Raw genomic sequence first — 22,172 nt, forward strand, 5'->3', positions numbered from 1 at the left:
GTTAAACAAGCTCCATAGGCTTGGTACGAGAAGGTTTATACATATTGGACCAGTCAAGGTCAACAAAATAGTCCAACTGAAAGTACCCCATATGCTTCTTGAGAGGGATGTGTTGATTGTCAACCTTTATGTGGATGATTTGGAGACCATTGCCGATTTCAAGATCATTTGAGATCTGTGATCTAGGGGTTACTTTATTGTCAAATCCCACTCCTCTAGCCAAAGCTAGCTTAATTATCTTCAACTTCCTCCAAATTTGTCCACATATGGCTTGCATCTCATCTCATCTATCAACCCAATTTAATTATATTCGACCTCCTCCACACTTGTCCATATATGCTTTGCATCTCAAGGTATTAGCTAATGTCATGTGTGTGTTTGGACTAGCTCCATTTGTGCCACTTTTATCTTTGTAAATGTGCTTTTCTAATTGTGTTGCTATCATTTTTAATCTCTTTGAATTGCTTCTTGATTCATCTTTGCAACTATGTACATCCTCAATGTTTCATAGCTATCACGTTTGGATTGCTCAAGCAATCCTTTGATAAAGCATTTAATTAATTATTGTTTTGTCAATGCCAAATTCCTTTCCAGGATAGTGTTTGGATTGTTAATTTCAATGGGTACAAACTTGTTGATGATATACCCATTAGAAGATCTTACACTAGTTGACCTAGTCAGATCTTTGTCTTAGGGGAGAGTTTACATACAAGAGTTGTGCTTAGATATTTGTTGACTTTTTCTTCCCTGATAGGGTTGTGGTAACCATGGTAGCCATTTTTAAATCAACTAAAGATGGGACCTTTGCCAATGGTCAATGAATTTATAACTAGCTAGCAAGAAGACACACCCAAAGTTATTTCCATGAATAATAGTGGGATATACATGAATGCATTTGAAGAATCAGTAAAAAAACTGCTTTACTTAGCAAAAATAATTTGTGACATTTAAGGATAATCTTGTCAGTCATTTCGTAGGAATCAAATTTTGATTGAACTTGATGTAGAACAAGGAAACTCAAACCTAAGGGGTGCAGGAATCTAAGAAAGAAAACAATTGTTTGGGACACCTGCATGTAGAATGACTATTAGGATTAGTCATTTGAACCACATTGAGAGATGTGTCAAGTTTATAATGCCAACAAAATTATAATCCCTCCTTGGGCGCATCCAAAATACCTCAAATATAAATATATGGTATTTGATAAACATCAACATTGGCCCCTTTTTTAAGAAATATGATAAAAAATCTATAGATGTGTAGCAAATGTATAATGCAATGTTATCCTGGTAGCCCCTTTTTAGGAACTATGATATAAAATTTATAGAAAATGTAGCAAAGGTATGATACAACTCCATGAGGAGACAAGAAAGCAAGAATAGTCAAAGAAAAATATTAGAAAAACGCCAAACAACAAAGCCACATTCATGTACTAGTCCAAAGTGCAAAGAAACAATCTATTAATCATAGTTGCAAGTCTGTATTGAGTATTGGCATAGTTGTGCTTATAAAATTAAGAGATGTCTAGCTCAATTAGAATATAAGTTAGAAAAGGATAGTGAAAAACACTATCAACATGTTAGATGTGCACAATTTTGGTCAAAAGGTCCTAGAGAGAGAAAATCCTTAATAGCTACAAACCATGTAAAGAAAAATTCCTAGATAGATACAAAACATAATTTCTTGATATGAGAAAAAGCAAGGAGTTCAAGCTCATGTGCACTTGCATAATTTAGGTAGTGTGTTTACTCCACTCTTGTGTTCATGTGGACTTTTACTCTGTGTTGATGCTCCCTCAACATGATTAGCATTTGATAGTATGCTCTAACCTTGCAATATCCCATCTACTACTCTCATCCCTTCATCCCTTCCAATCTCCCTCTCTCCCCAAACTCCGTTTCTCACGCCTACTCTCCCTCTTACCTTTGAACCCCATTCTACTCCCATTCCTTGTATTAACTCTCAATTTCTCACATTTACTCTCCCTCTTATCTTTGATTCCAATTCTACTTTTGCAATCCTTCTCTCCCAATATTGATCAATCCTCAAACCCTAGAATAGACTTATGAACACTTACTCCCCTCAACCGGCAAAGGAGACTCTCCACCCTCTCAACCCTACAACTTTTTTGAACCTTACGACCTTTCTTGATTCCTATAAATTTTTTAGAATTATAAAACCTTTTCTAACCATCAATCCCATAAAACTTCCATCATATTCAATAAGTATTCAAACTTCATCTTCAATTGATCTCATGTAAGAATCACTTTTAACTCTTTAGCCTACATTTCTCAATAGAATCTAACATGGAGCTCTATGTTGCATTTGTGAAAACATAAGCTACAATGAGCAACATAAAAACTTTTAGGTCAACACTTGCAGGTGGCTAAAACCTCAAAACACATGTAAAGGAGAAATAGTGATAGCGAGGGCTATCTCCTCTTTCGATAATCAAGGACATCGTCCCCTTTAATTAGTGCCTACTTATAATGGAAAATAGTTTCTCAAGCAACCCCATGTTTACAAAAAGGTGTATTTTGGCTCATGATATGATGTCTATTCCATCCATCCTCTATTTGTAGATGTCTAAATATCTTCTTGCCAAAGTGATTTGTTACCTCTTGCATTGGAAGAGTGTCTTGTCTTACAAAGCACTTCAAGAATGTGCCTATGCATTATAATGTCCTTTGTTAGATATTGGACCTTGACAAGAAGGATCAAGTGAGCTCTTTTATCATCACCTATTTGACTGAGCTCTTCTTCTACACATCATTTTTGCTCCTAAACACCATAGACCATTTTATGGTTTCATGGAATGGGAATGTCCCTATAGGCTCTAATTTTTTTGAGTCTCCTTGCTTCTATGTGGCCCTTTTAGGGTTAATTTATATGGTCATGTGTCTTCTACCCTAGGTGACCATATCTATGAGATCTACTAAGTTAGGAGAGATAGATATGAAAAAAGCATGATGCATCGATGACCTTATCGGTTAGCGACTTTCTAGAAGCACTCAAAGGATAGAATATCTATTTGATAAAAGTCTAGATGTATGTACCTATAGCTGAGCAACCTTACAAAATTTTGAAGGTTACAAAGTGCTTCCTATGGAGATGAAGGCTGCCATGACATTCTCCCAATATGTGCTACCTATTAAACACAAGGAACCACAAAGCTACCTCACCATCTTAAGAACCACCCAATCCAATACCTTGTGGATCCTCTCCTCATTACATCATGAGAAAGATTGTGGCTACTAGAGCTCTTTTTAAAAAAACTCACATTTAGATTCCTTTGCATGCAACTTCCCTCATTTAGTATCTCTAAGAGGATGCACAAATGCTTGGCATACCCATCAAGTGTGTGATAGCATACCAATGTATCATCTAAAAAGACAACTATAATTTCCCTAAACAATCTAAAGAGAGATCGCTCATCATATACTAAAAAGAAGAATGAGAATTTGTGAGACGAGAAGGTAGCAAGAAGAACTCGTAATGGTTGTATTGAGTGCATAATCATGTCTTAAAGACATCTTCCTCAGCTATGTATATATGATGGTAGCCAGTACGCAGGTCTATCTTCATGAAATAGGATGTCCCATGGAGCCTATGTATCAAATCACTCGCCTTGCTAGGGGATACCTATTCTTGATCATGACTTTATTCAACCTTTCATAAGTAACACACGTCCACCAACTAACATCCTTCTTATGCTTCAGGACCAAGATATTTTGCTAATTGGAGGCATAACTCATCATTTTCTAGTTGACTCAACTTGTGAGGTGCAATACTCATAGGCTCCACCTTTGCATCTGAAGCTACTAAATTGTCTAAATCTAAATGTTTGGATGCATGGGAATTGCGAGCATTTGTTGAAATTAAAAAGAACTTGATTGAGTTGCCACATGGTTTACCTCTCTCTAGTTTAGAATTAGCTCCAAAGGCTCAACATGTGAGTGCACCTCACAAGATGAGTCAGCAGGAAGAAGAATAGGTATTCCCTACCTAGGGTGGATGATTTGATAGATAGGCTCCAAGGGGCATTCTATTTCATGAATAGACCTGTGTACTAGCTACCACTCCATATGCATAGCTGAGAAAGATGTCTTTAAGACATGATTCTTCACTCGATACGGACATTACAAGTCCCCCCTATTAGCATTTGGTCTCATGAATGCTCTTGCTACTTTTCAATAGACGATTAATAATCTCTATTTGTAGTTTTGATTTTAAAGATGATATACTGGTAAACAATCACACACTCGATGAGCATGTACGCATTTGCTTGGAGATATTAAGGCGAGGGAAATTGTATGCAAATGAATCTAAATGTGGGTTCTTTTGTAAAGAGCTCCAGTAGTCTAGCCACAAGATTTCTCATGATGGAATGAGCATTGATCGTGAGAGAATCCACAAAGTATTGGATTGTCTAGTTCTTGAGATGGTGAGGCAACTTAAAAGAAACTCGGTAAGGGAATACTTGAAATTAGTTGTTCCATTGAATGACCTCCTAAAGGGACGTGGATGTATCGAATTCCTTTGAGTGAGACACTAGATGAGGTTTTCAGGCTCTCCAGTTAAAAGGTGAAGGATTTACTTGTATTGGCTTTACTGGATCCTAGCAGGCCATTTATGATCGAGATTATTGGCGGTAGGTGCAGCCTTCTTCATTTTTTTTGCAAGAAGGTGCAGCCTTATTCTAGGATGCCCAACCTATAGCCTTTAAGTCAAATGGCATACATAAGACAAAGAGTTATATGCGGTTATATACATGCATTGAAAACTTGGAGACATGCTAGGTGTAGAGTTCCTTGATGCATCATCTTGACCCATGTTTCCCCTTATGGAGGAGAATCTATTCTAGCTCTACAATTTTTGTGTCATCAATCACTTCGGGTTGCTGCTCATCTGTGATGTCCTGCACCAGATGCAACAAAAACTTAAATTCTAAAGCATGCGAAGGCCTCTTAAGGCCTCACTAAAAAGAGAATCCTACAGTGAAACCTAATTGATCGAGTGTAGTAACACATTCAGCAGTGGCATGCCATTATGACACTAATTACTAAGTGTGGTCTTGAGATTAGTAGTGAGGGCACTTGTGCTTAACAGAAGGGCATGCCAGCTTTTATGCTTGGTTGGATACAAACTTCTCATCACTAGGCAACCTATAGTTTTGACAAAGAAAGTGATTCTTTGATAGCTCCGAGGATTTTGAACTGAAGCGGGTAGTTGTGTAGCTAACAATGTGTAAAAGGAAGCGAATCAAAATCTTTACAACACACACTAGGCTCGGCGATACTTAAAAGGGGAATCTTGATGAGAAGAGCAATAGACACAAGTGATTAATCTTTTTAAAATTTTCTTTTAATTGTGTTCACCCCCCCTTCCTATATCACCCCTATTACCCCTCCTTCCTGTATCACCCCTCCCCTCCTCCCTTTCGAATACACTTTATGGAATTTTCATGTTAGGGGACCTAAGTATTGCTGCCTAAAATGGACACATCAGTGCTATATTGTGAAGGGTTTTATGAATACGTACACAAAAGGAGGGGGATACAAAATTGTTGTTTCACATTAGAGATCACAATGAGGATGGAAATTGTGACGCCGTAGATGCATGGGAAAAGAAGTGCTTGCTAGACGAGGGTCATAAAGGTCGAAGGTTGGTGGAGATTAAATTTCCGTCATTGTTCCCTTTCTTCTCAGAGTCACTTGTAGGGTTGAGATGGCATTTTTCAGCCTCAACCATGGTTGTTTTGCTACTCCGTTTAGGAGTCTATTTTTTGCCCCTCTAGAGAAAACTCAAGGGAGAAAAGCATCATACAGTACATGAAATACACCCTAGGAGGGTCTTTCATACTTAATAGAAGTCCTTTCTTGAAAGAAAAAATCCACCTTTTGACTAAGCAAGAATGAGAAAATGGCCCCTCCATCACAAACCGTGCTATTTTACGCAACATAAAGGTCCGTAGTTGACGAAAATTAAATCTCCACCGTCCTATTGGGCTAGATTATCACAGAAGGAATTTGGTATTGTCCTAGATAGAGCTCCTTGAACCACGTTGAAAATGCCACGTGTGAGTTGGAGGAGCTGGCCGTCCATGTCGAGGAATAATCCGACATCGAGCATTTGGATCCTTGTTGGATTTCGGGCTGTTTCATTCCCCACTAATCGCATTTTCTACCAAGCCACCAACAAAAAATCCATTTTAAATCTAAAGAGATTCCAAAATTTCTAGGCACGTTTGGTCCCTCTCTTTGCTTGAATACGTGTCCAGTCCCTTTGTATGAAGCCCTGGATGTTTCCACTCTCGCCATTTGTGCACTATGGTACTCTGGGAACTTACGCTAGCCACAGCTTATTGGCTAGGATTGCGGAGAACCTACAGGTTGGCTCTTAAACTTCAGCGCCGACTCGTTGGACGGCGGCATCCTCGCCTTCGCGACTTCATTCACAGGTAATACGTCGCTGTTGTAGCAGACGCTTTCTTTCTCGTTTTCTTTCGACGCGACGTGTTGATAAAAAGGGCGACTTCAGGCCGAATGCTTCTCTGGCCACCTGTGGGCTGGAGCTCGGTAAAAAGCAGCAGTTGGGGGATGCGTGCCAAAATGGCAGTAGGCATTAGCAATTTGCCATAATGAGTATATGAAGCTTGATTTATTCTTTTTACGATCGTTCTAGACGGGCTTATCCAAGTATAAGTACTCTTGTATCGTCCTCGGCAGCTCAACCAACCATGGCAAGATAGTGGAACGAGACTACAACAAACGTATTTTGCAAATGTACTGGTATTTTTGTGTAGTCCAATGTGCTGCCATGACAAACCTAACATACACAAAGAGAACTTAATTCGTTGACTTCCAGAAGCCATTGTATTAGGTAAGGTCACATCAAATGAATGCATCATCAGAGTCGCAGCTAATGCAAGCCTCGACAAAACAGTGTGCGCTCGCAACCATTCATGTAGCGTTCACCACTGACATCCCACTAGTAGCTTTGCATTTTGGTGTATGATCTAAACCTAATATTCCTAGTGGAGTGCCATGCAAGATGACTATGATTGAGTGTGAAGTTCATTGCTTTTTTATCTCCAAAAAAGAGAAAGTGCAACGAATCCAATTTCTATTTTGTTGATAGTGTCAAGACATCAGAGCCAGGCAAGTTGTGAGTGGAGGCTAGGACTCATGTGATAACTCAAGGAAAAATCTGATGAAGTATATTTGTGAATGCCTAAGACAATGGGCATACTAGCATCTATGCAATTCTTCAGCTCCATCAAACTTCCATTGTGACCTAAGCTAATTGTGTCCGGTTGCTTAGGGCGAGGATTTTGATTTGTGTCCATGAAGGTTGATTGTGGCAAGATAGAAAATGAAAGGAATTTTGTGGCAAGTCATATAGAGCCATTCAACCCAAATGACAATTTTTGCAAGGATATTGTCATGGGCATCTGCAGCCCATGGCCTTGCTGGCAGCTCTGCAGCACACTGCAAGCCCCAGGCAGGTACAGCAGCACTCTATGTCAGGAAAGCAGCAGGACAGCAACCATACAGACTGTACGGCCTGCTGATCCACAGACAGGCAGAGCAGGCACGAGCAAGTGCAGGCGCAGATGACATGGTTTGTCGGGGCAGTCTGAGAACAGCAATAGGGATCTGCAGCAGCCTTTTATAGGCTCAGATCCAGTCTGTAAACTCATAGAACAGTCTGTGAAAATGACAATTACAGCCTAGTCTCTGAAAATGGCAGTTGCAGCCTTCTGCCCTGCGTACCTATCCTTGCTCATTGCGGTGGATCTTGGAGATCTTCCATGCAGCCACTGCCCTGGTTCTGCTCCAGGTCCATCCCTTTGTCCTTCTCATGGGGGACTCACAGGTGGGGCCATTGACTTCTAACATTGGCTACTGCTCTACTTCCTCCTCTTCCATTTTACTTAAAATGGTAAGGTACTTTAGAAACAGGAGCAGATCTTGGAACAAACTCCTATGATGTACTGCTCGCTCAGGAGATAAACCATCAAGAGGTCTTCAGAAAAAAATCAATAAACTAATACAGCGAAAATTGAACCTTCTCATTTTTCTTTTCAATTAAATGCTGAGAAATACCTTGGCATCACCTTATTTGAACCAATGCTCCAATGCATATGACTAATGAGAGGAGCATCAAGAATACCATGTTCACCTAAAGGTGGACCAGCTGTCCATCTTTCTCGAAAGTAAGGTAGTTACTTAAGTAACTCCTCTGTACGGGATGTAGAGCCATTACTGCCCAAATCCACATAAATCTGTCTTAGACTTTCTTATATTGCCCCTTTGCCAATGAGACAACATCCTTATGTGCACTAGGGCTCTCTAGTAACTTACATTTTTTAATGAGCCAGTAGTTCAAGCAATTATGACTAGCACTATCATTCACCATTACTAGAACCCTCTTTCCATTAAGAATCCTGTGCATCCTATCCAGATTATGGGGGCCAAAAGTGGACTACCATATGGCCAAAATAAGGAAGCAAGTATGCTCTTGATCCTCATGAAGACTTCAACTTTCTTGTACTTAGAATGTTGAGAATATGAAGTTGCTTCATTGGTTGCTTACCCTTATCATTGCCTTTCTATACTCGTCATGAGGTAACATAAACCTTCTTGCCCATAGACTCCTTCTTTACTTTTGAGGACTGGAAGGCTTAGAATTTTGGCTTTCGTATGAAAAATGTATCATTATACTGAGCAAATCTAATGGTAAACCACAAGAGGAATTCTGTATGCTGTCCATATGGCAGCCTATGTCGCACCCATGTGGGAGCCTGATCATTCCTCACCCTCTGCACTTTCTCTAGGAGTGTCACTCTCCTGATGCTTTCCTCATTGGTGACTCACAATAGGGAGTATTCTGACACACCCTCTCAATGAGAGCCATCGTGAGCCGCAGCTCCACCTGTTAGTGCCTGCTTCTATGACATCAGTGAGCCATACAGTCTCTACAGTTCCTGTCCTGATCTGTACTGCAGCTATACCTGTCTGGGGCTGTAGTGTGCTGCAGAGCTGCTAGCTAGGCAGGCTTGCCATGGGCTGCAGATGTCCATGACATCCCCTTTTGCTGAAATTAGAACGGATGGTAAAGTTGGCAACTTCTCTCTACCTATGGCTGGTGTCAGGTCCATGATAAACCGACCACTGCCTTCCTGTGTGTCAGTTTGGGCACCATTTGAGCACCCAGGCCTTCCTGTCTGTATCATGCACTACAATGGTGCAGTCCACGAACTGACTACTCCTTGGTGGTTTGTAAGCCATGGCACACCTAAGATGATGTCTATTCAGCCTAATTGAATAACAATGAAGATTCACTTCTCTACCATCCCACTAATGCAAAGCTTGACATCCTACACTATTGCCCTGGTACAAACTTGATGTTGGGCACTCCCAAATGCTCTGTGAAGTTGAAGCATTTTTGTTGAGTGCGCTGTTGGAAGGTGGCGATGGACTCGTCCAACAAATCCTACGAAGTGCCACCATTGAAAAGGATAGTGACTTTTTACTTGCTAGCTGTCCATAATACATGAGCAGCTCTTGAGGTGGCTCTCACGGAGGGTCTCCCTTTTGCTGAGTTTCTGTCACCTTTGAAACGGTTGAGACTGCTCCTAAGGTTGTGGCAAATCCTGATGGAAAGGAAGTTGCAATGGCTGCACTATCTGGAAGATGCAAATGGGATCAATGCAGCTTATCATGGTCGTGCACATGGCAGTGATTCAATGATGCTCCTTGTCATGCCTCTGCTTTGTTCGTGTTGAGAAAACCCCCATACTAGCTATTAGCTGCTAACTTGCTGTCTAATGTGCTACTTGCCTAAGGTCTGAGCCTTTGGGTCTGTGATCCTTGCTCATGAGCTCAAAATTACGAGCCAGCTCATAAGTGGACACACCACCGAATGTCAAACCATAGAGCCACTTGCGTGAAGCAATTTGCTTAGTGGTTGACCAACTCCGTCGCCTCTTGTACTAGCTCAAATAACTGGGCATGAGGACGGTCCATGTATTGTGGTGGTAAGAATTGGGATAGAAGGTCCTTTATGAAGTCTTCCCAATCATACCAAGCTATCTCTAGTACTGCACACTTGTGCTTTGTGCACCACTTGTGCCACCACACGACGGCTTCAATTCCTCATTTTTTTGGATCTGCACAATGGAAAAATAACTCTCAAATTGCTTGAGCCAAGACAATGGAACAAGCAATTCCGTCTTTCCGTTGTACATGTCAAATTTCAGCTTCCCTGGAAAAGAAGACCTGACTAGAGGTGGAATTGGTCTGTCAAGCTCTACTGCTTTGGCATGGAGCAGTGACAACAATCCCATTCCTCTGCTTCTGAAGCCTCCCAATCTCGCTCCTCTTTGCGTCTTGTGCCACTCGGAGACACAGCAGCTTAGAGATGTTCTTCTCTCGCGTCCTGTGTCACTAGATCTCAAGGATCCCTCAGCTACTAGAGTCTCTCCCTATTGAGCCTCCATTTGCATCATGGCCTCCATCATAGCAACCATGTTTAAAGGGGAAACTTGTGCTTCCCGTAGTGGTAGGTGTTGCTGGTGGAGGTACTGGTGGCGGGGGTTCCTCCTAAGTTGAAGCCGCCTCTTCTTCCATGCCGTGGTCGAACTGTTCTCTAGCACTACATGATCGTCTTGCCAGAGCAGGTCGTCATCATGCACTTGTGCTACTTGGATCTTATGGATTTCCCACCAAGATTGAAGGCTAGAAGAAACATATGAAGAGGTTGTTAGAGTTCATCTTGTGTCTCATTGAGTGAGGGCCTCGGTTGTGGGTCTGCCCGCCCATGTGAGGGAGTATCAGGGCCATTGTTGTGGGTTTGCCTGCCCTGGAGATGCAGAGGGGGCTCACCATGGAGGTCTACATGTTCACGGACCTGTTCGCGGCTGTCTGCCCCTGTTTCGAGGTCTTGGAGGGGCCGCCACTTGTCAGGTTATGTGAGGGGGTTTGCAGGTCCATCCCGGGCCTGCTAGAGGCTGGTATGGAGGCGCCTACAGCCCTCCTTGGGGGCTGCCACCAGGCCGCACATATGCGCCTGGTTGGTGCCCTGTTTCGCGGGCGTCCTGGCATCCCAGCAGCCAACCCTACAGCAGACCTATTAGGTGGGCCTGTTCCAGACTAGGGTCGGCCCTAGCAGTCGGCCACCTACCCCCCTCCAGTCGGCTCTTTTGGGGCAGGGGGTGACCCTATAAATAGGCCCCCCTCCCTCCCTTGTTTGGCATCTCAGCTCACAGTTGTTTACTCACCAGTTGAGGGCAGTATAGGAGGTTTTTCCTGAGATCCTGTGCAAGTCTCTCTTGTTCCCTGTTTTCCTTGTGAGTGTTTGCTGTTTTCTCTTTGTTGTTGCTCTGCACCGCTGCACTTCTCACATGGTATCAGAGCCTAAGGCTGGCTAAAACAACCTGAGCTGTGGAGAGGAGATTCAGCAAGCTACATCGACTCTGTGGAAGCTGAGAAGGTACGGGCTGCTGTTTGGAGTACATAGAAGGATAGTTACTTTGAAGGGCGTTTTCAGATCAAAGGAGCAGATTGTGTGAAGGCCAGTCACTCGGAGGTCGAAGGAAGCATCCTTTTCAAACCTCTTCAGCCTTCTCTCCTTCCTCCTTTCTTTCTTCCTTCATTGCCCTTCTTCTATCCTCCTTTCCGATCTTCCCTGTCCCTCACTTTTATCTCATGGCTTCTCTACAGGAATTGGCAGAAAACATGGTGAAAATCCATGTCTTACCCACAGTCCTTGTCTACTGTCAATTGGACGGGAACAATTATGGTGTGTGGCGTGTTATGATGGAGTCAGTATTGCAGTCTTACGACTTGGTGGACTTCATCTTGGTAGGTGTCACAAGGCCATATCTTCTTGATGAAAGTTTGGGCATTCTGGATGAGAAGGAGGCCGAGAATCTGGCCCAGATCTGGGACTGTGTCAATGCAAGGGTCCATTCGTTCATCTCCTCGAACTTTACTCCTCAGATTATTAACCATGTAAAGCACATGTCGGCTGCAAAGAGTTTCTGGGAGCATTTGGCTTCCCTCTATAACTGGACTACCCCGATGAAGAGGGTCTCTCTTGAGGGTTCAGATGTGGATATCAGATCCTGCTAAGTCATGTTCTATGAGGGAACATATCAATAATTTTCAGGAATTCAACAGGAGCTACTTCCGGCAGGGAAGGAGATCTCATCTGAAGATATGGCCATTACTTTGTTGTCTCATCTCATTTCCCAGTACTCTGCTTTTTATTCTTCCTTGATCACTAGTGGCAGGATGAGTACTCTCACTTGGGGAGAATTGGTGCCTATGGTGTTGGACCAAGAGGAGTAGTTTCAAAGTTCTCCCCATGGCAGTGGCTCCGATGCTCTGGCAGCCCCGCATTTCGGCAAGTTTTGTTAGAAATCGACTAACAGAGGGTAAGCACAGTGGAAGACTGATAGAATAGGCCAGGAGCTCACAAAGTGTGGTATCGGGTGTGGAATCACAAACTTCTTAAACTTATGTGCATAGCATAGGTGTGCAGACTCATCAATAGACAATGAACCAGCCAGATATGGAAGACACCAAAACAATATATTTCTGTCCAAAGCTATGGACACAATACAAAAGAGATAGATCTCGAGTCCCACCAATGGTGTGGTCCTCTGATCTTACCACAAGGTCCTTCTCCTATCTGCCGGCTATCTCTAGACTCGAGCCCGCGTGCTCCACCTCGAGTGTAAGTAGACTTTCTGTCCAGATCCAAACACCTTGCTGCCCTAGAAGACAGCCAAGGTCCAGGCCTAGATGAACTCTGTCTGCAGCAACTCCTAGTCTCCTCTGCCTCCTGGATGTAGGCCCGAGGGTGTGAGTATAGCTGCTCCTGCTACTCCTTTGATGGCTGAGCTGTTGGATGATGAATGAGGCCCAGGGCCTCTCCTTTTATAGGCCCAAGGCCTGCTGCAAAAAACCGACCCAGTCAGCCTAATGGCGGGCTGGCATGCTTGGCCGACTTTGGTTGGCTGGTCCAACCAGCCCTATATAAGGGCTTTTGTGGTGCCCTTTTGGGCTGCTGCCTTTGACACTGTAGGAGCCTCTTGCAGGCCCTTTGCCTGCCCAATGCCCCCTGCCTTCTTGCAGCCCTTGTGCTGCTCTCGCAGGTTTCCTTTGGCCTGCCATGCTGTGCCATGTGCCAGCTCCACAGGCGCCTTTTGCTGCGCCACATGCAGCCTCTGTCCCGCCTCTTGCGTGCCTCTGTTAGGGGCCTGTTCCAGCCCATACATGCACGCCTTGAAGCGCCTCTGCCAGGCCGCTGTGCTGCCCACATGGCAGCTCATGTGGGCAGCCCCTTTTGGCTGTCCTTTCCCTATGAGGTGCTGCCCATGTGGCAGCCCCCTCTCTCACCTTTTCTTTTGGGCACATGCCCTAGGTCTCCCTCCCCCACGCTCTCCTCATATGGGGGCTTACAGATGGGGAGGTGACCTTTCCAACAAGTTTCAAGAACGGTGTACCCCTGATATGAGGACTAACGTTGAGAAGGAGACACTGAAGGCAGAATGGTCACGTAATCACTGCGGTGAGAAAGGTCATTCCTAGAGGAAGTGTCTGTATCGGGTTAACAACAAAGGTCCGGGTTCTTCCAAAGGTCCAGGCTCTTCCTCTGCCGATATCACTTCTGCTTTTGTGCATATTTAAATGATTGATTTTCTTGCGTCCTCCATTGGAGAGGGGGCTATGTCTCTCCAAGCCAAAGACGTCTGGACTTGGATCGTTGATAGCGGGGCATCTCGGAATATGACGAATCCTCCAATTGGGTTGAAGGTTTTGTGATCTCCGGTGATGTTTGTATCGGCGATAGCTCAGTCATCAAAGTTCATGGTGAAGGCAACCTCGACATCATTCCCAATGGAAAGAAAAGGAGGGATGCACTCCTCTCATGTTCTGCTTGTTCCCTCTCTCACTGAAAACTTTGTGGAAGTTCGAGATAAGGTTACTGGTCAGGTGGTACAGACTGGTACAGTTGACCATGGCATCTACACTTTGTCAACAGTTTCCGCGATCACATCTTCTCTACAAGGTGATCTTTGGCACTTTCGGTTTGGTCAATTGAATGTTGATGCGCTTCGGCGTGCTACTCGTGAACAAATGGTCCTCGGCTTACCAGATGTGGGTAGCAAGCACGGTCAGTGTCGGTCATGTATTCAAGGAAATCAACACTGAGATGCATTCCCGAAGCAGGCTTCACGGCGGGCTTCTTTCCCTTTAGACTTAGTCAACGTTGATCTTTGTGGACCAATGACTGTTGCCAGTCTTGGCCGGGCTCTCTACTTCATGCTACTGGTTGGTGACTTAAGCAGGTTTTTGTGGGTATATTTTTTGGCCCACAAGTCTCTGGCATATTCTCTCTTTCGGGAATGGTGTGCCTTAGTTGAGAATGAATCTAACTTTCATGTGAAAGCTCTTCGGTTTGACAAAGAAGGTGAATTTTGTTCTCATCCATTTGAGGAGTTTTGTGTGACAAAGGGTATCTGACGGGAGTTTGCCAACATCGGCACTGCCTTTGAAGTATCCGTTTTGGGGTTTTGGTAACGGTATTTGGGATAAGGGCCTCGGCACCTTAGTGGGTTACCTTCCATCTATTGAGGTATGAAGTGAGTTTTTGAGCGCAAGAATCGTACCATGGTTGAGATGTCTCGGACCATGTTGACTCTTCGGGAAGTTTCTCGGTTTCTTTGAGCTGAAGCCACTGCTACGGCCGTTGATATCCTCAATCATTCTCCAACTTCTGTTGTTCCCAAGGTAACTCCTTTTGAAACCTACTTCGGCAAGAAGCCTCCTGATGTTTCCTATTTCCGCGTGTTTGGATGCAACGCCTTTGTACACATTCCCAAGAAGCAAAGGGGGAAGTTGATGTGAAGTCTACTCAGACGATCTTTGTCGGATACAATTCTCAATCTACAGGTTATCGACTGTATGACCCTTCCAAGAGGGAGATTATTCTCAGCAGGGATGTTATTTTGATGAGCAGCTTCCGTCCTCCATCATTGATGTTGATCCACCCCTTCTTCCAGAGACTGTGGATGATGAAAATAGTGTTGATTCTGATCCTACATTGCCCCTAGCCCCGGCAGCTATTCCTGATCCATCTCCCGAGAGTGACTCGACAATGACCCAGATGATTCCCCACCTCTCCAAGCCGTAGGGACAGTTTCGGGTCAGGTTCTCAGAAGGTTCTTTGTTGGTTGATTGAGACTCTTCGTGATTTCGGTGTCACCGACATTCCTTCCTCATGGCTTCGGGTGTCGGGGCCATTGTTGTGGGTTTACCTGTCCCGGAGAGGCAGAGGGGGTCCACCATGGAGGTCTACATGTTCACAGACCTGTTCGTGGCGGCTGTCTGCTTCTGGTTCGAGGTCTTGGAGGGGCCGCCACTTGTTAGGGTATGTGCGGGGGTTTGTTGGTCCATCCTGTGCTAGAGGCTGGTATGGAGGCGTCAATAGCCCTCCTTGGGGGCTGCCACCAGGCCGCACATATGCGCTTGGTTGGCGCCTTGTTTTGCGGGCTCCCAATAGTCGACCCATTAGGTCGGCCTATTCCACACTAGGGTCGGCCCTAGCAGTCAGCCACCTAACCCCCTCCAGTCGGGTCTTTTGGGGCAGGGGGTGACCCTCCCTTGTTTGGCATCTCAGTTCACAGTTGTTCACTCACCAGTTGAGGGTTTTTCTCCAGGAGTAGAGGAAGTTTTTCTTGAGATCTTGTCCAAGTCTCTCTTGTTCCCTGTTTTCCTTGTGAGTGTTTGTTGTTTTCTTTCCGTCGTTGCTCCGCACCGCTACACTTCTCATAGAGGTGTGATGGGCATCTACAGCCCAAGGCATATTTGCCTTGTTGGTAGCCCCACATCAGACAATAGATGTATAGGAGCAATCAAAAGTACAAAAGTCAGCAAAAGACAAAGGAGCTAAAAACCTGAGTTTTTTCTAGTAAAAAAGTCAATGTGTTGACTTTGGGCTGACCTTTTCGACGGTCTCGACAATGACCAGTTGACCAGGGTCGGCCAGTTCTATCCTAAAATCCTAGACAAGGAGGGGTTTCCTAGTTATTTGGGCAGCAGGTGCCTCTAGTGCAACATGCTCCTGTTCTAATTCAAAAGGAGGGAAAGAGCAGATCATCACTATTGCCATGGCCCATCTTCCATCTACAAGAAGGAGAATCCTTCATCAATAGTTGTAATTCCAGCCTCTTGGCAATTGTATTCCTTAAGCCTTTTGGCTCAGTTGTATTCAGTCTTTTGGCTAGATATATTATAGAAATACTTTGGGGGGGCTATTGCAACCCTACCCAGCCTCAAATTCACACACCCCGCACAGCAGCAACACGTGTCTTTGTGTGTGTTTCTTTCAATTCTGTCTCTATTTCATTCAGCAGTTAATAGGAGAAAGATTCACCCTATTACAAGAGGCTACCTGAGTTAAGAAGACACATGGTGTTGGAAAACCGTGGCAGAGTGCCACGTGTCACCATGGGGTGCAACGGGTGCGGGGGTCCCCAAACCCCACTCCATAGCTTTGCAAGCACTAGAGCAATCAAAAAGTATCGGGAGGGAATGACTTTGGAGGTCACCATGAGAGAGAGAGAGAGCGCAATCAAAAAGTATCGGGAGGGGATGACTTTGGAGGTCACCATGAGAGAGAGAGAGAGAGAGAGAGAGAGAGAGGCGTCTGCGAGAGGCCTCGCAGGCCTATGAGACAAAGTACACCTCAGAAAGGTGACTCATACAAGCCACTGAGGGCTGAAGCAAAGGGTTCACTAAGACCCTTGCTGAAAGCTAAAAAGCTAGCGTGCTAAAACTAATGAATCAAGTGTCGATATGCTAGAGTAGCGAAAGCCAAATAACTGAGGGGTGTCAGGTGCTTAGAGCTAGCACTCCTAGTACATGCTCAGGTTTCGTATATCCAGGTAACCTAGTGGCTCTCTGATGAGATTTGAGGAGCTCTTGTATCTGTGTCTGTCAAGCTGTCTCGTGGCGTGGGGGAGGGCGTGGTCTCCTCGATCTTTGGATTCAGTGGTCTACGTCAAGGGTGATGCCTTGCCTCTAGCGGTCGCCTTTAAGAAGGGATGAGATAGACTGAACCTCGATCGTGCGTTGCTCTGGTCCCTATCCGTGTCGCATGTGGAGTGTGTGTCCCTTGTTTGGTAGCATCGTGGTGGACTCTCCATCTATTAATCCGTGTTGCTCTCATCTCCTCAAGCTCCTCTCCCTTAGCCTCACCGGTAGCTGACTCAGATGCATAAAAGTCTGTAACAAAAGTCTGTGACTTGTTGATATCGGTGGCCTGTGGCATTAGTCTTTGTTGCTCTTTGATCTGTCGCATCAATGTTTCTCTCCGTTGACGCATCTCAATCAGGTAGAGCCCAACACAGAGATGATCGTGAAAATGGATCACCTGTGTAATTGGACCAAAGCCATGCCCCTCCCGAAAGAGGCAGTGGTATCGTCCTCGTATCTCATATTAGATTGGGTAGACACATAGAAAGTGCTCCTCCTCTCGATCTCCTCCATTTGGCATAGTGTGCAAGTCCTCTGCTCCTTGGGTATGCATGCAGCTCTCCTTGCCTCAATCCGCAGCTGATGTGTGATGAGACTCGCAACTGGCCGATGGCGACCCTCAGTGCATGTGAGACTCTCCTGTCCTCAAGATACTGAGGTCTAATGACAAGACTGTGCCCTGAGACCCTCAGGAAGTGGTCATGGTAGAATTGGATCTTGGGGTGGAACTCCTCCCCCCCAATCCCTAGATGTATGGAGCTAGAGGAGGTCCAACCGTATGATACGGTTGATCTCATCTCGTGGGATCATCTCGGGTGGTGCATCCAGACTGTACTGAAAAGGGGGAAGGCTGTCCATTTGAATGCTGTGGCTACCAAACCACGTGGTGGATATCTGTGCATACCATGCTGTATCAACACCGCTCTCTGCTAGTCGCCTGGAGGACTCTAATGCTAGCCTCGGTAATCTCCATTGGGGTAAGGCCCAGAGTCTGTGGAGGAACGTCATTGTCTGAAAGATGGCATCAACTTGGAGAGGGGTCATGGCGAACTCTTATTCAAAGTCTTGAAAGACCAAAGGGTCTATGAGATTGAAAGAACTCGATACAATGAATTGAAAGGGTGGAGCCTCTAAGCTGGCATCAATACCAGGACAAATACAACATATCCATAATTATAGAGATACCAATACATAAGAAAAATTTATGTGATCCCATGGAGAGGCTGTGATGTGGTGTCATCGTGATGATTATCCGAAAGCAAAGTGGAAACTTGGCAATTGGAGGGTGTGGTAGAATGAAGCCTGTGATGGGGAGTTGACGATGGTCGGCATGTGAGGTCCTCGGTCGTGCCTCCAGTTCGGTGAGCATGGAGGTAAGATCCTCCAATCTGCTATGTGCCTCAACCCGTTGGTGAGTCTACCATGCCTCTCTCTCTCTTTGGCTATTTGACTGGGAAAACTTAGTGATCATGCTCTGTGTGAAGTCTTGCGGTATCAGGTCTGGCCCCTGCCATACGTACTTGCTTGGTGGACCAAAGAGTCAAAGAGAAGAGACTTGGTCCGGATACCTTGGAAATGGAGTGAAAGCACTGCTGCTCAAGTCTAGCAACAACAGCCCCTGCTCAGTCTGGCCTGTATTTGCTGGTTGCATTGGTAAGACCAACATTATGATATTCAACGCATCCCGAGCAGCCATGCATGGAGCAATTCACGCTAGATGGGTTATCATTGGAGGTCGTTTCATCATACATATATTTGGGCATTCTCATCTCTGGCCCGGTTTTCCTGATGTGACCAGCAATGCTTGCCTGACGGAGCAAGGGATATGCCGCACTTGCTCGACTAGAGCAGCAGTGCTTTCACTCCCAGGATCCGTGGACGAATTCTCCTTTTTTTGACTCCTTAATCTACCTCGTGGGTATGTACGGCAGCCCTTGTTGGGGCCCTGATTTATCAGAGGCAGATTGGGCTTGGGTAGAGCGACTCTAGGTTTTCCTCCTCTGAAATCCATAAACAGTGGTCCCTATAGAAGCTAAGCTTTACAAAAAGCTTGTTGGGTGCCAACCAGGTCTTGAATGTGTGTAGCTGTAGGATGTCCTCTCGAATGGCCTGGTTAACCTCGTGATAGGTTAGTGGGACTTGGAAAGGGGGTAATCTATCTATGTGTAGTTCCAAACTCTCAAACCACCTGCATGTATGTGCATACCAACATCTCTGATCGCTAAGAGGTCACGGAGGAAGATAGGGCCAGCCACGGTAGTCTACGTCATCCTGAGGTGCAAGAGCTATACTCCCTAACTCGGTAAAGTTTGTGATGACCTGAAATGCTGCATGAAGCTGCAGTGGAGATGCACCGAACTCAGCCACAAACAATCTGATGTGGAACTGATGGCTTGCTGCGGATCATCCGTGACACCAAGATACGGACCCACAGATCATGGGTAGTCGGCGAGGCTGAGATCGAGAGCCAGGGACATGATGGGCTCGACAGTGGGTTAACACACAGATCATACCTGGGGATCTTCGCTCCATGTTCAATGGATCGGGGGCACGACTGATGGGGTTACAGTGGCTTTTGTCAGAGGTAGGGTAGTTGCTAGGAGACCACGCGGGCCACACGCACAGACCATTTTCAGCGCTCTATCACAGGTTTCCTGTTATCACAGCCTCATTTATTGCCGACCTCCCCTTGAGCTTCCACCCTAGCCATGGGCCCGGATTTCTCATGTATTAGATCTGATATGTTGTATTCATTGTGGGTGATGATGCGTGATTAGAGGCTCCACCCTTTCAGCTCAATGTATCAGGTTTTTTCAGTCTCATAGACCCTTCGGTCTTTCGAAGACTTCTAATAAACTCTCTCTCTCTCGCTCTCCCCCCCCCCCCCCCCCCTGCCCCTCTCTCTAACCCAATGCCCACCCTGCCAGGCATTACTACACAACATTTTCCCTCCCTCTTATCTTCCATTGTCATCCTCTTGTCACCACGGTCTCTCCCCTTCCTTAGATCCATCCTGACAGTTACCTTTATTATGGGGTGTGCTCGTTATTGTATTTGCACCTTTCTGGAAAGCTTCATCACAATATAGAGGCAACAAGGTGCTGGAAAGGTTTGCCAATACAAAGTTGTTCGGTATTGGGAGAGCACTGAGTAGCAAACATGATATCCTTGTGGACATCTCTGTAAAAATATATTAAAAAAAGAAGGGGGAATATGCGAGTGGAATTCTACTGCTATTGTTGATATATAATTTGAATACTTGTTCCATGGATACATATTGCAGGGTCTAGTAGATCTGAAGCTGTCATTTCTGGAACAATGCAGAGATGCTCCATGGTTTATCTTTAGACTCTTGACTGCTTATGTTGACCTAGAGACAGAAGGTGCTGCTTGAACAACAATGATGTGCATAGAGAGGCAGGAACTTTGTGCTACAATAAAGAGATTACTGTTGGTTACATGCCTTTCTGGGTTAAACTTTTACTCTAGAACTTCAAGGGCAGGCTTCTTGTCTTTGTGAACCATTCTTTGTCTCGTATGTGTGATTTTTCTATTTTTGTTGACCTTGTCTTGGCAGAGTTTCCACTTGGGATGCAGCTTTTGACTTGCAATATTAATGCTAATGTTGTATTTCTTATTATGTTCCCTTTTTTTTTGGGGGGGGGGGGGGTTCCTTTTTTAATATTATGTAACTGTTCTGCTGCAGGCGCACACGGAATGTCTTTGATGTGGCACTCACTGTTCACAAAGAAATCCAGAAGCGAGATTTGTCTGCAGGCCGAAGTCTGGGTAATTTCATTTTACGATTTTTGGATCGCATGAGGCCGTCTGCACGTGTAAGTGGCCCTTCCAAAGAAAACCATAGTGCCGAAAGTGGGAAACTTTCATCAGGCTGCACTGGGGCTGATTTTAAGGGGTCTGGTTCAAAAGATGCATCAGGACCTAATGCTCCTATGGGAATGCACTCTGAACGAGGCTCAGGGTCAGTGCATAAGGAATTATTTGTTTCCCAAGATATTCTTGGATATCGTATGGGACAAGCAATTATGAACAAAAATGCTGTTGGAAGGATTAGACCAGTCATTGGGAGGCTGATGCCCAGTGCAACAACTTCTCTTGCTGTATCTTGGAGGTTCGGGGGGCAGCCTGTTTGGGGAAGACCAGATGCTTCCTTTCCAAGAGCAAGACCTGGTGTACCAGTTTTACCAGCTTTTGTTCAGGAGCACTTGAGACCAACTTTTTCAGGGAAACAGGTCTTCCATGAGAATATTGGGCAGTGGATTTTCAGAAAATCGGTGCTAGATAAATACCATGATAGAAGGATGTAGGACAGGTAGCATACTGCGGCTATTCTGCATACTTATAAATTTCTTTGTTGATACGCATACCCTGACTTGAATGCGTTTTGATTATGACCCTGTTGGGAATTATCTGGACATCAAGCTGCTATGACTCCATGAGACTCTGCTATAAGCTTTCAGGTGACCAAGGGATTAGCCTTGAAATTATCCGGTAGGTACTTGTCAATAAAACCTTTCCCAATCATAAGGAAATCTTCTATCTTGGCAAATAAGATCCAACTTATGTATGACCTGAAACATGGTGGATTTGAGGCATTTCATGTCGATGTCTAGGTGCGGAGCTCACGACCTCTGGGTATGGTCAACGGGAATGTAGTGGACTGAGGCACATAGAGCTCCTTAAATGTAGTGGACTGAAGCACGTAGGGCTCCTTAAATGCTAACCTAAATTCTTATTACTCTTCTGCGCTAGTGTTGTGGACTGCACTTCAGATAATAGTCTACACCCATTGTTGGTTCGCTGATGTCGTCGGTGAGTAGTGGTGGAAGGGTATCATGAGTGGAATTTGCATGATCTGTTTGTTGTAGAGACTGAGTTGAGATCCATCTAAATGTATGTTTTCATCCTATTTGCAGACATGCAAGTTCTATATTGTGATGGTTCATCCTTGTTGCAGCCTGCTGGTAGTGATATTCTTTCTAATTTAGGGGCGTTTGGCCCTATGAGCTATCTTTTCTAAGATCTAACTCCGAAGGTCTCACAAGAATCAAGAGTTTTTTTATGACTTCTTGTCTACCCTTCTCTTTTAGCGCAAGCCTT

General features: G+C 44.9%; 1 protein-coding gene across 1 annotated transcript; it reads left to right on the top strand.

Annotated features, from left to right (window-relative positions):
- Positions 1–6,207: 6,207 nt before the first annotated feature.
- LOC147885275 (uncharacterized) lies at positions 6,208–21,822 on the top strand. Its single transcript, XM_087396687.1, has 2 exons — positions 6,208–6,460; positions 20,758–21,822. Exons 1-2 carry the CDS (start codon positions 6,330–6,332, stop codon positions 21,377–21,379), a joined length of 753 nt encoding a protein of 250 aa, XP_087252813.1. The 5' UTR covers positions 6,208–6,329; the 3' UTR covers positions 21,380–21,822.
- Positions 21,823–22,172: the final 350 nt, after the last annotated feature.

Source organism: Dipteris shenzhenensis, chromosome 25, assembly GCF_047967505.1.
Source record: "Dipteris shenzhenensis isolate YYH24624 ecotype China chromosome 25, Dip_SZ_1.0, whole genome shotgun sequence".
In the NCBI taxonomy this organism is placed as follows: Eukaryota; Viridiplantae; Streptophyta; class Polypodiopsida; order Gleicheniales; family Dipteridaceae; genus Dipteris; species Dipteris shenzhenensis.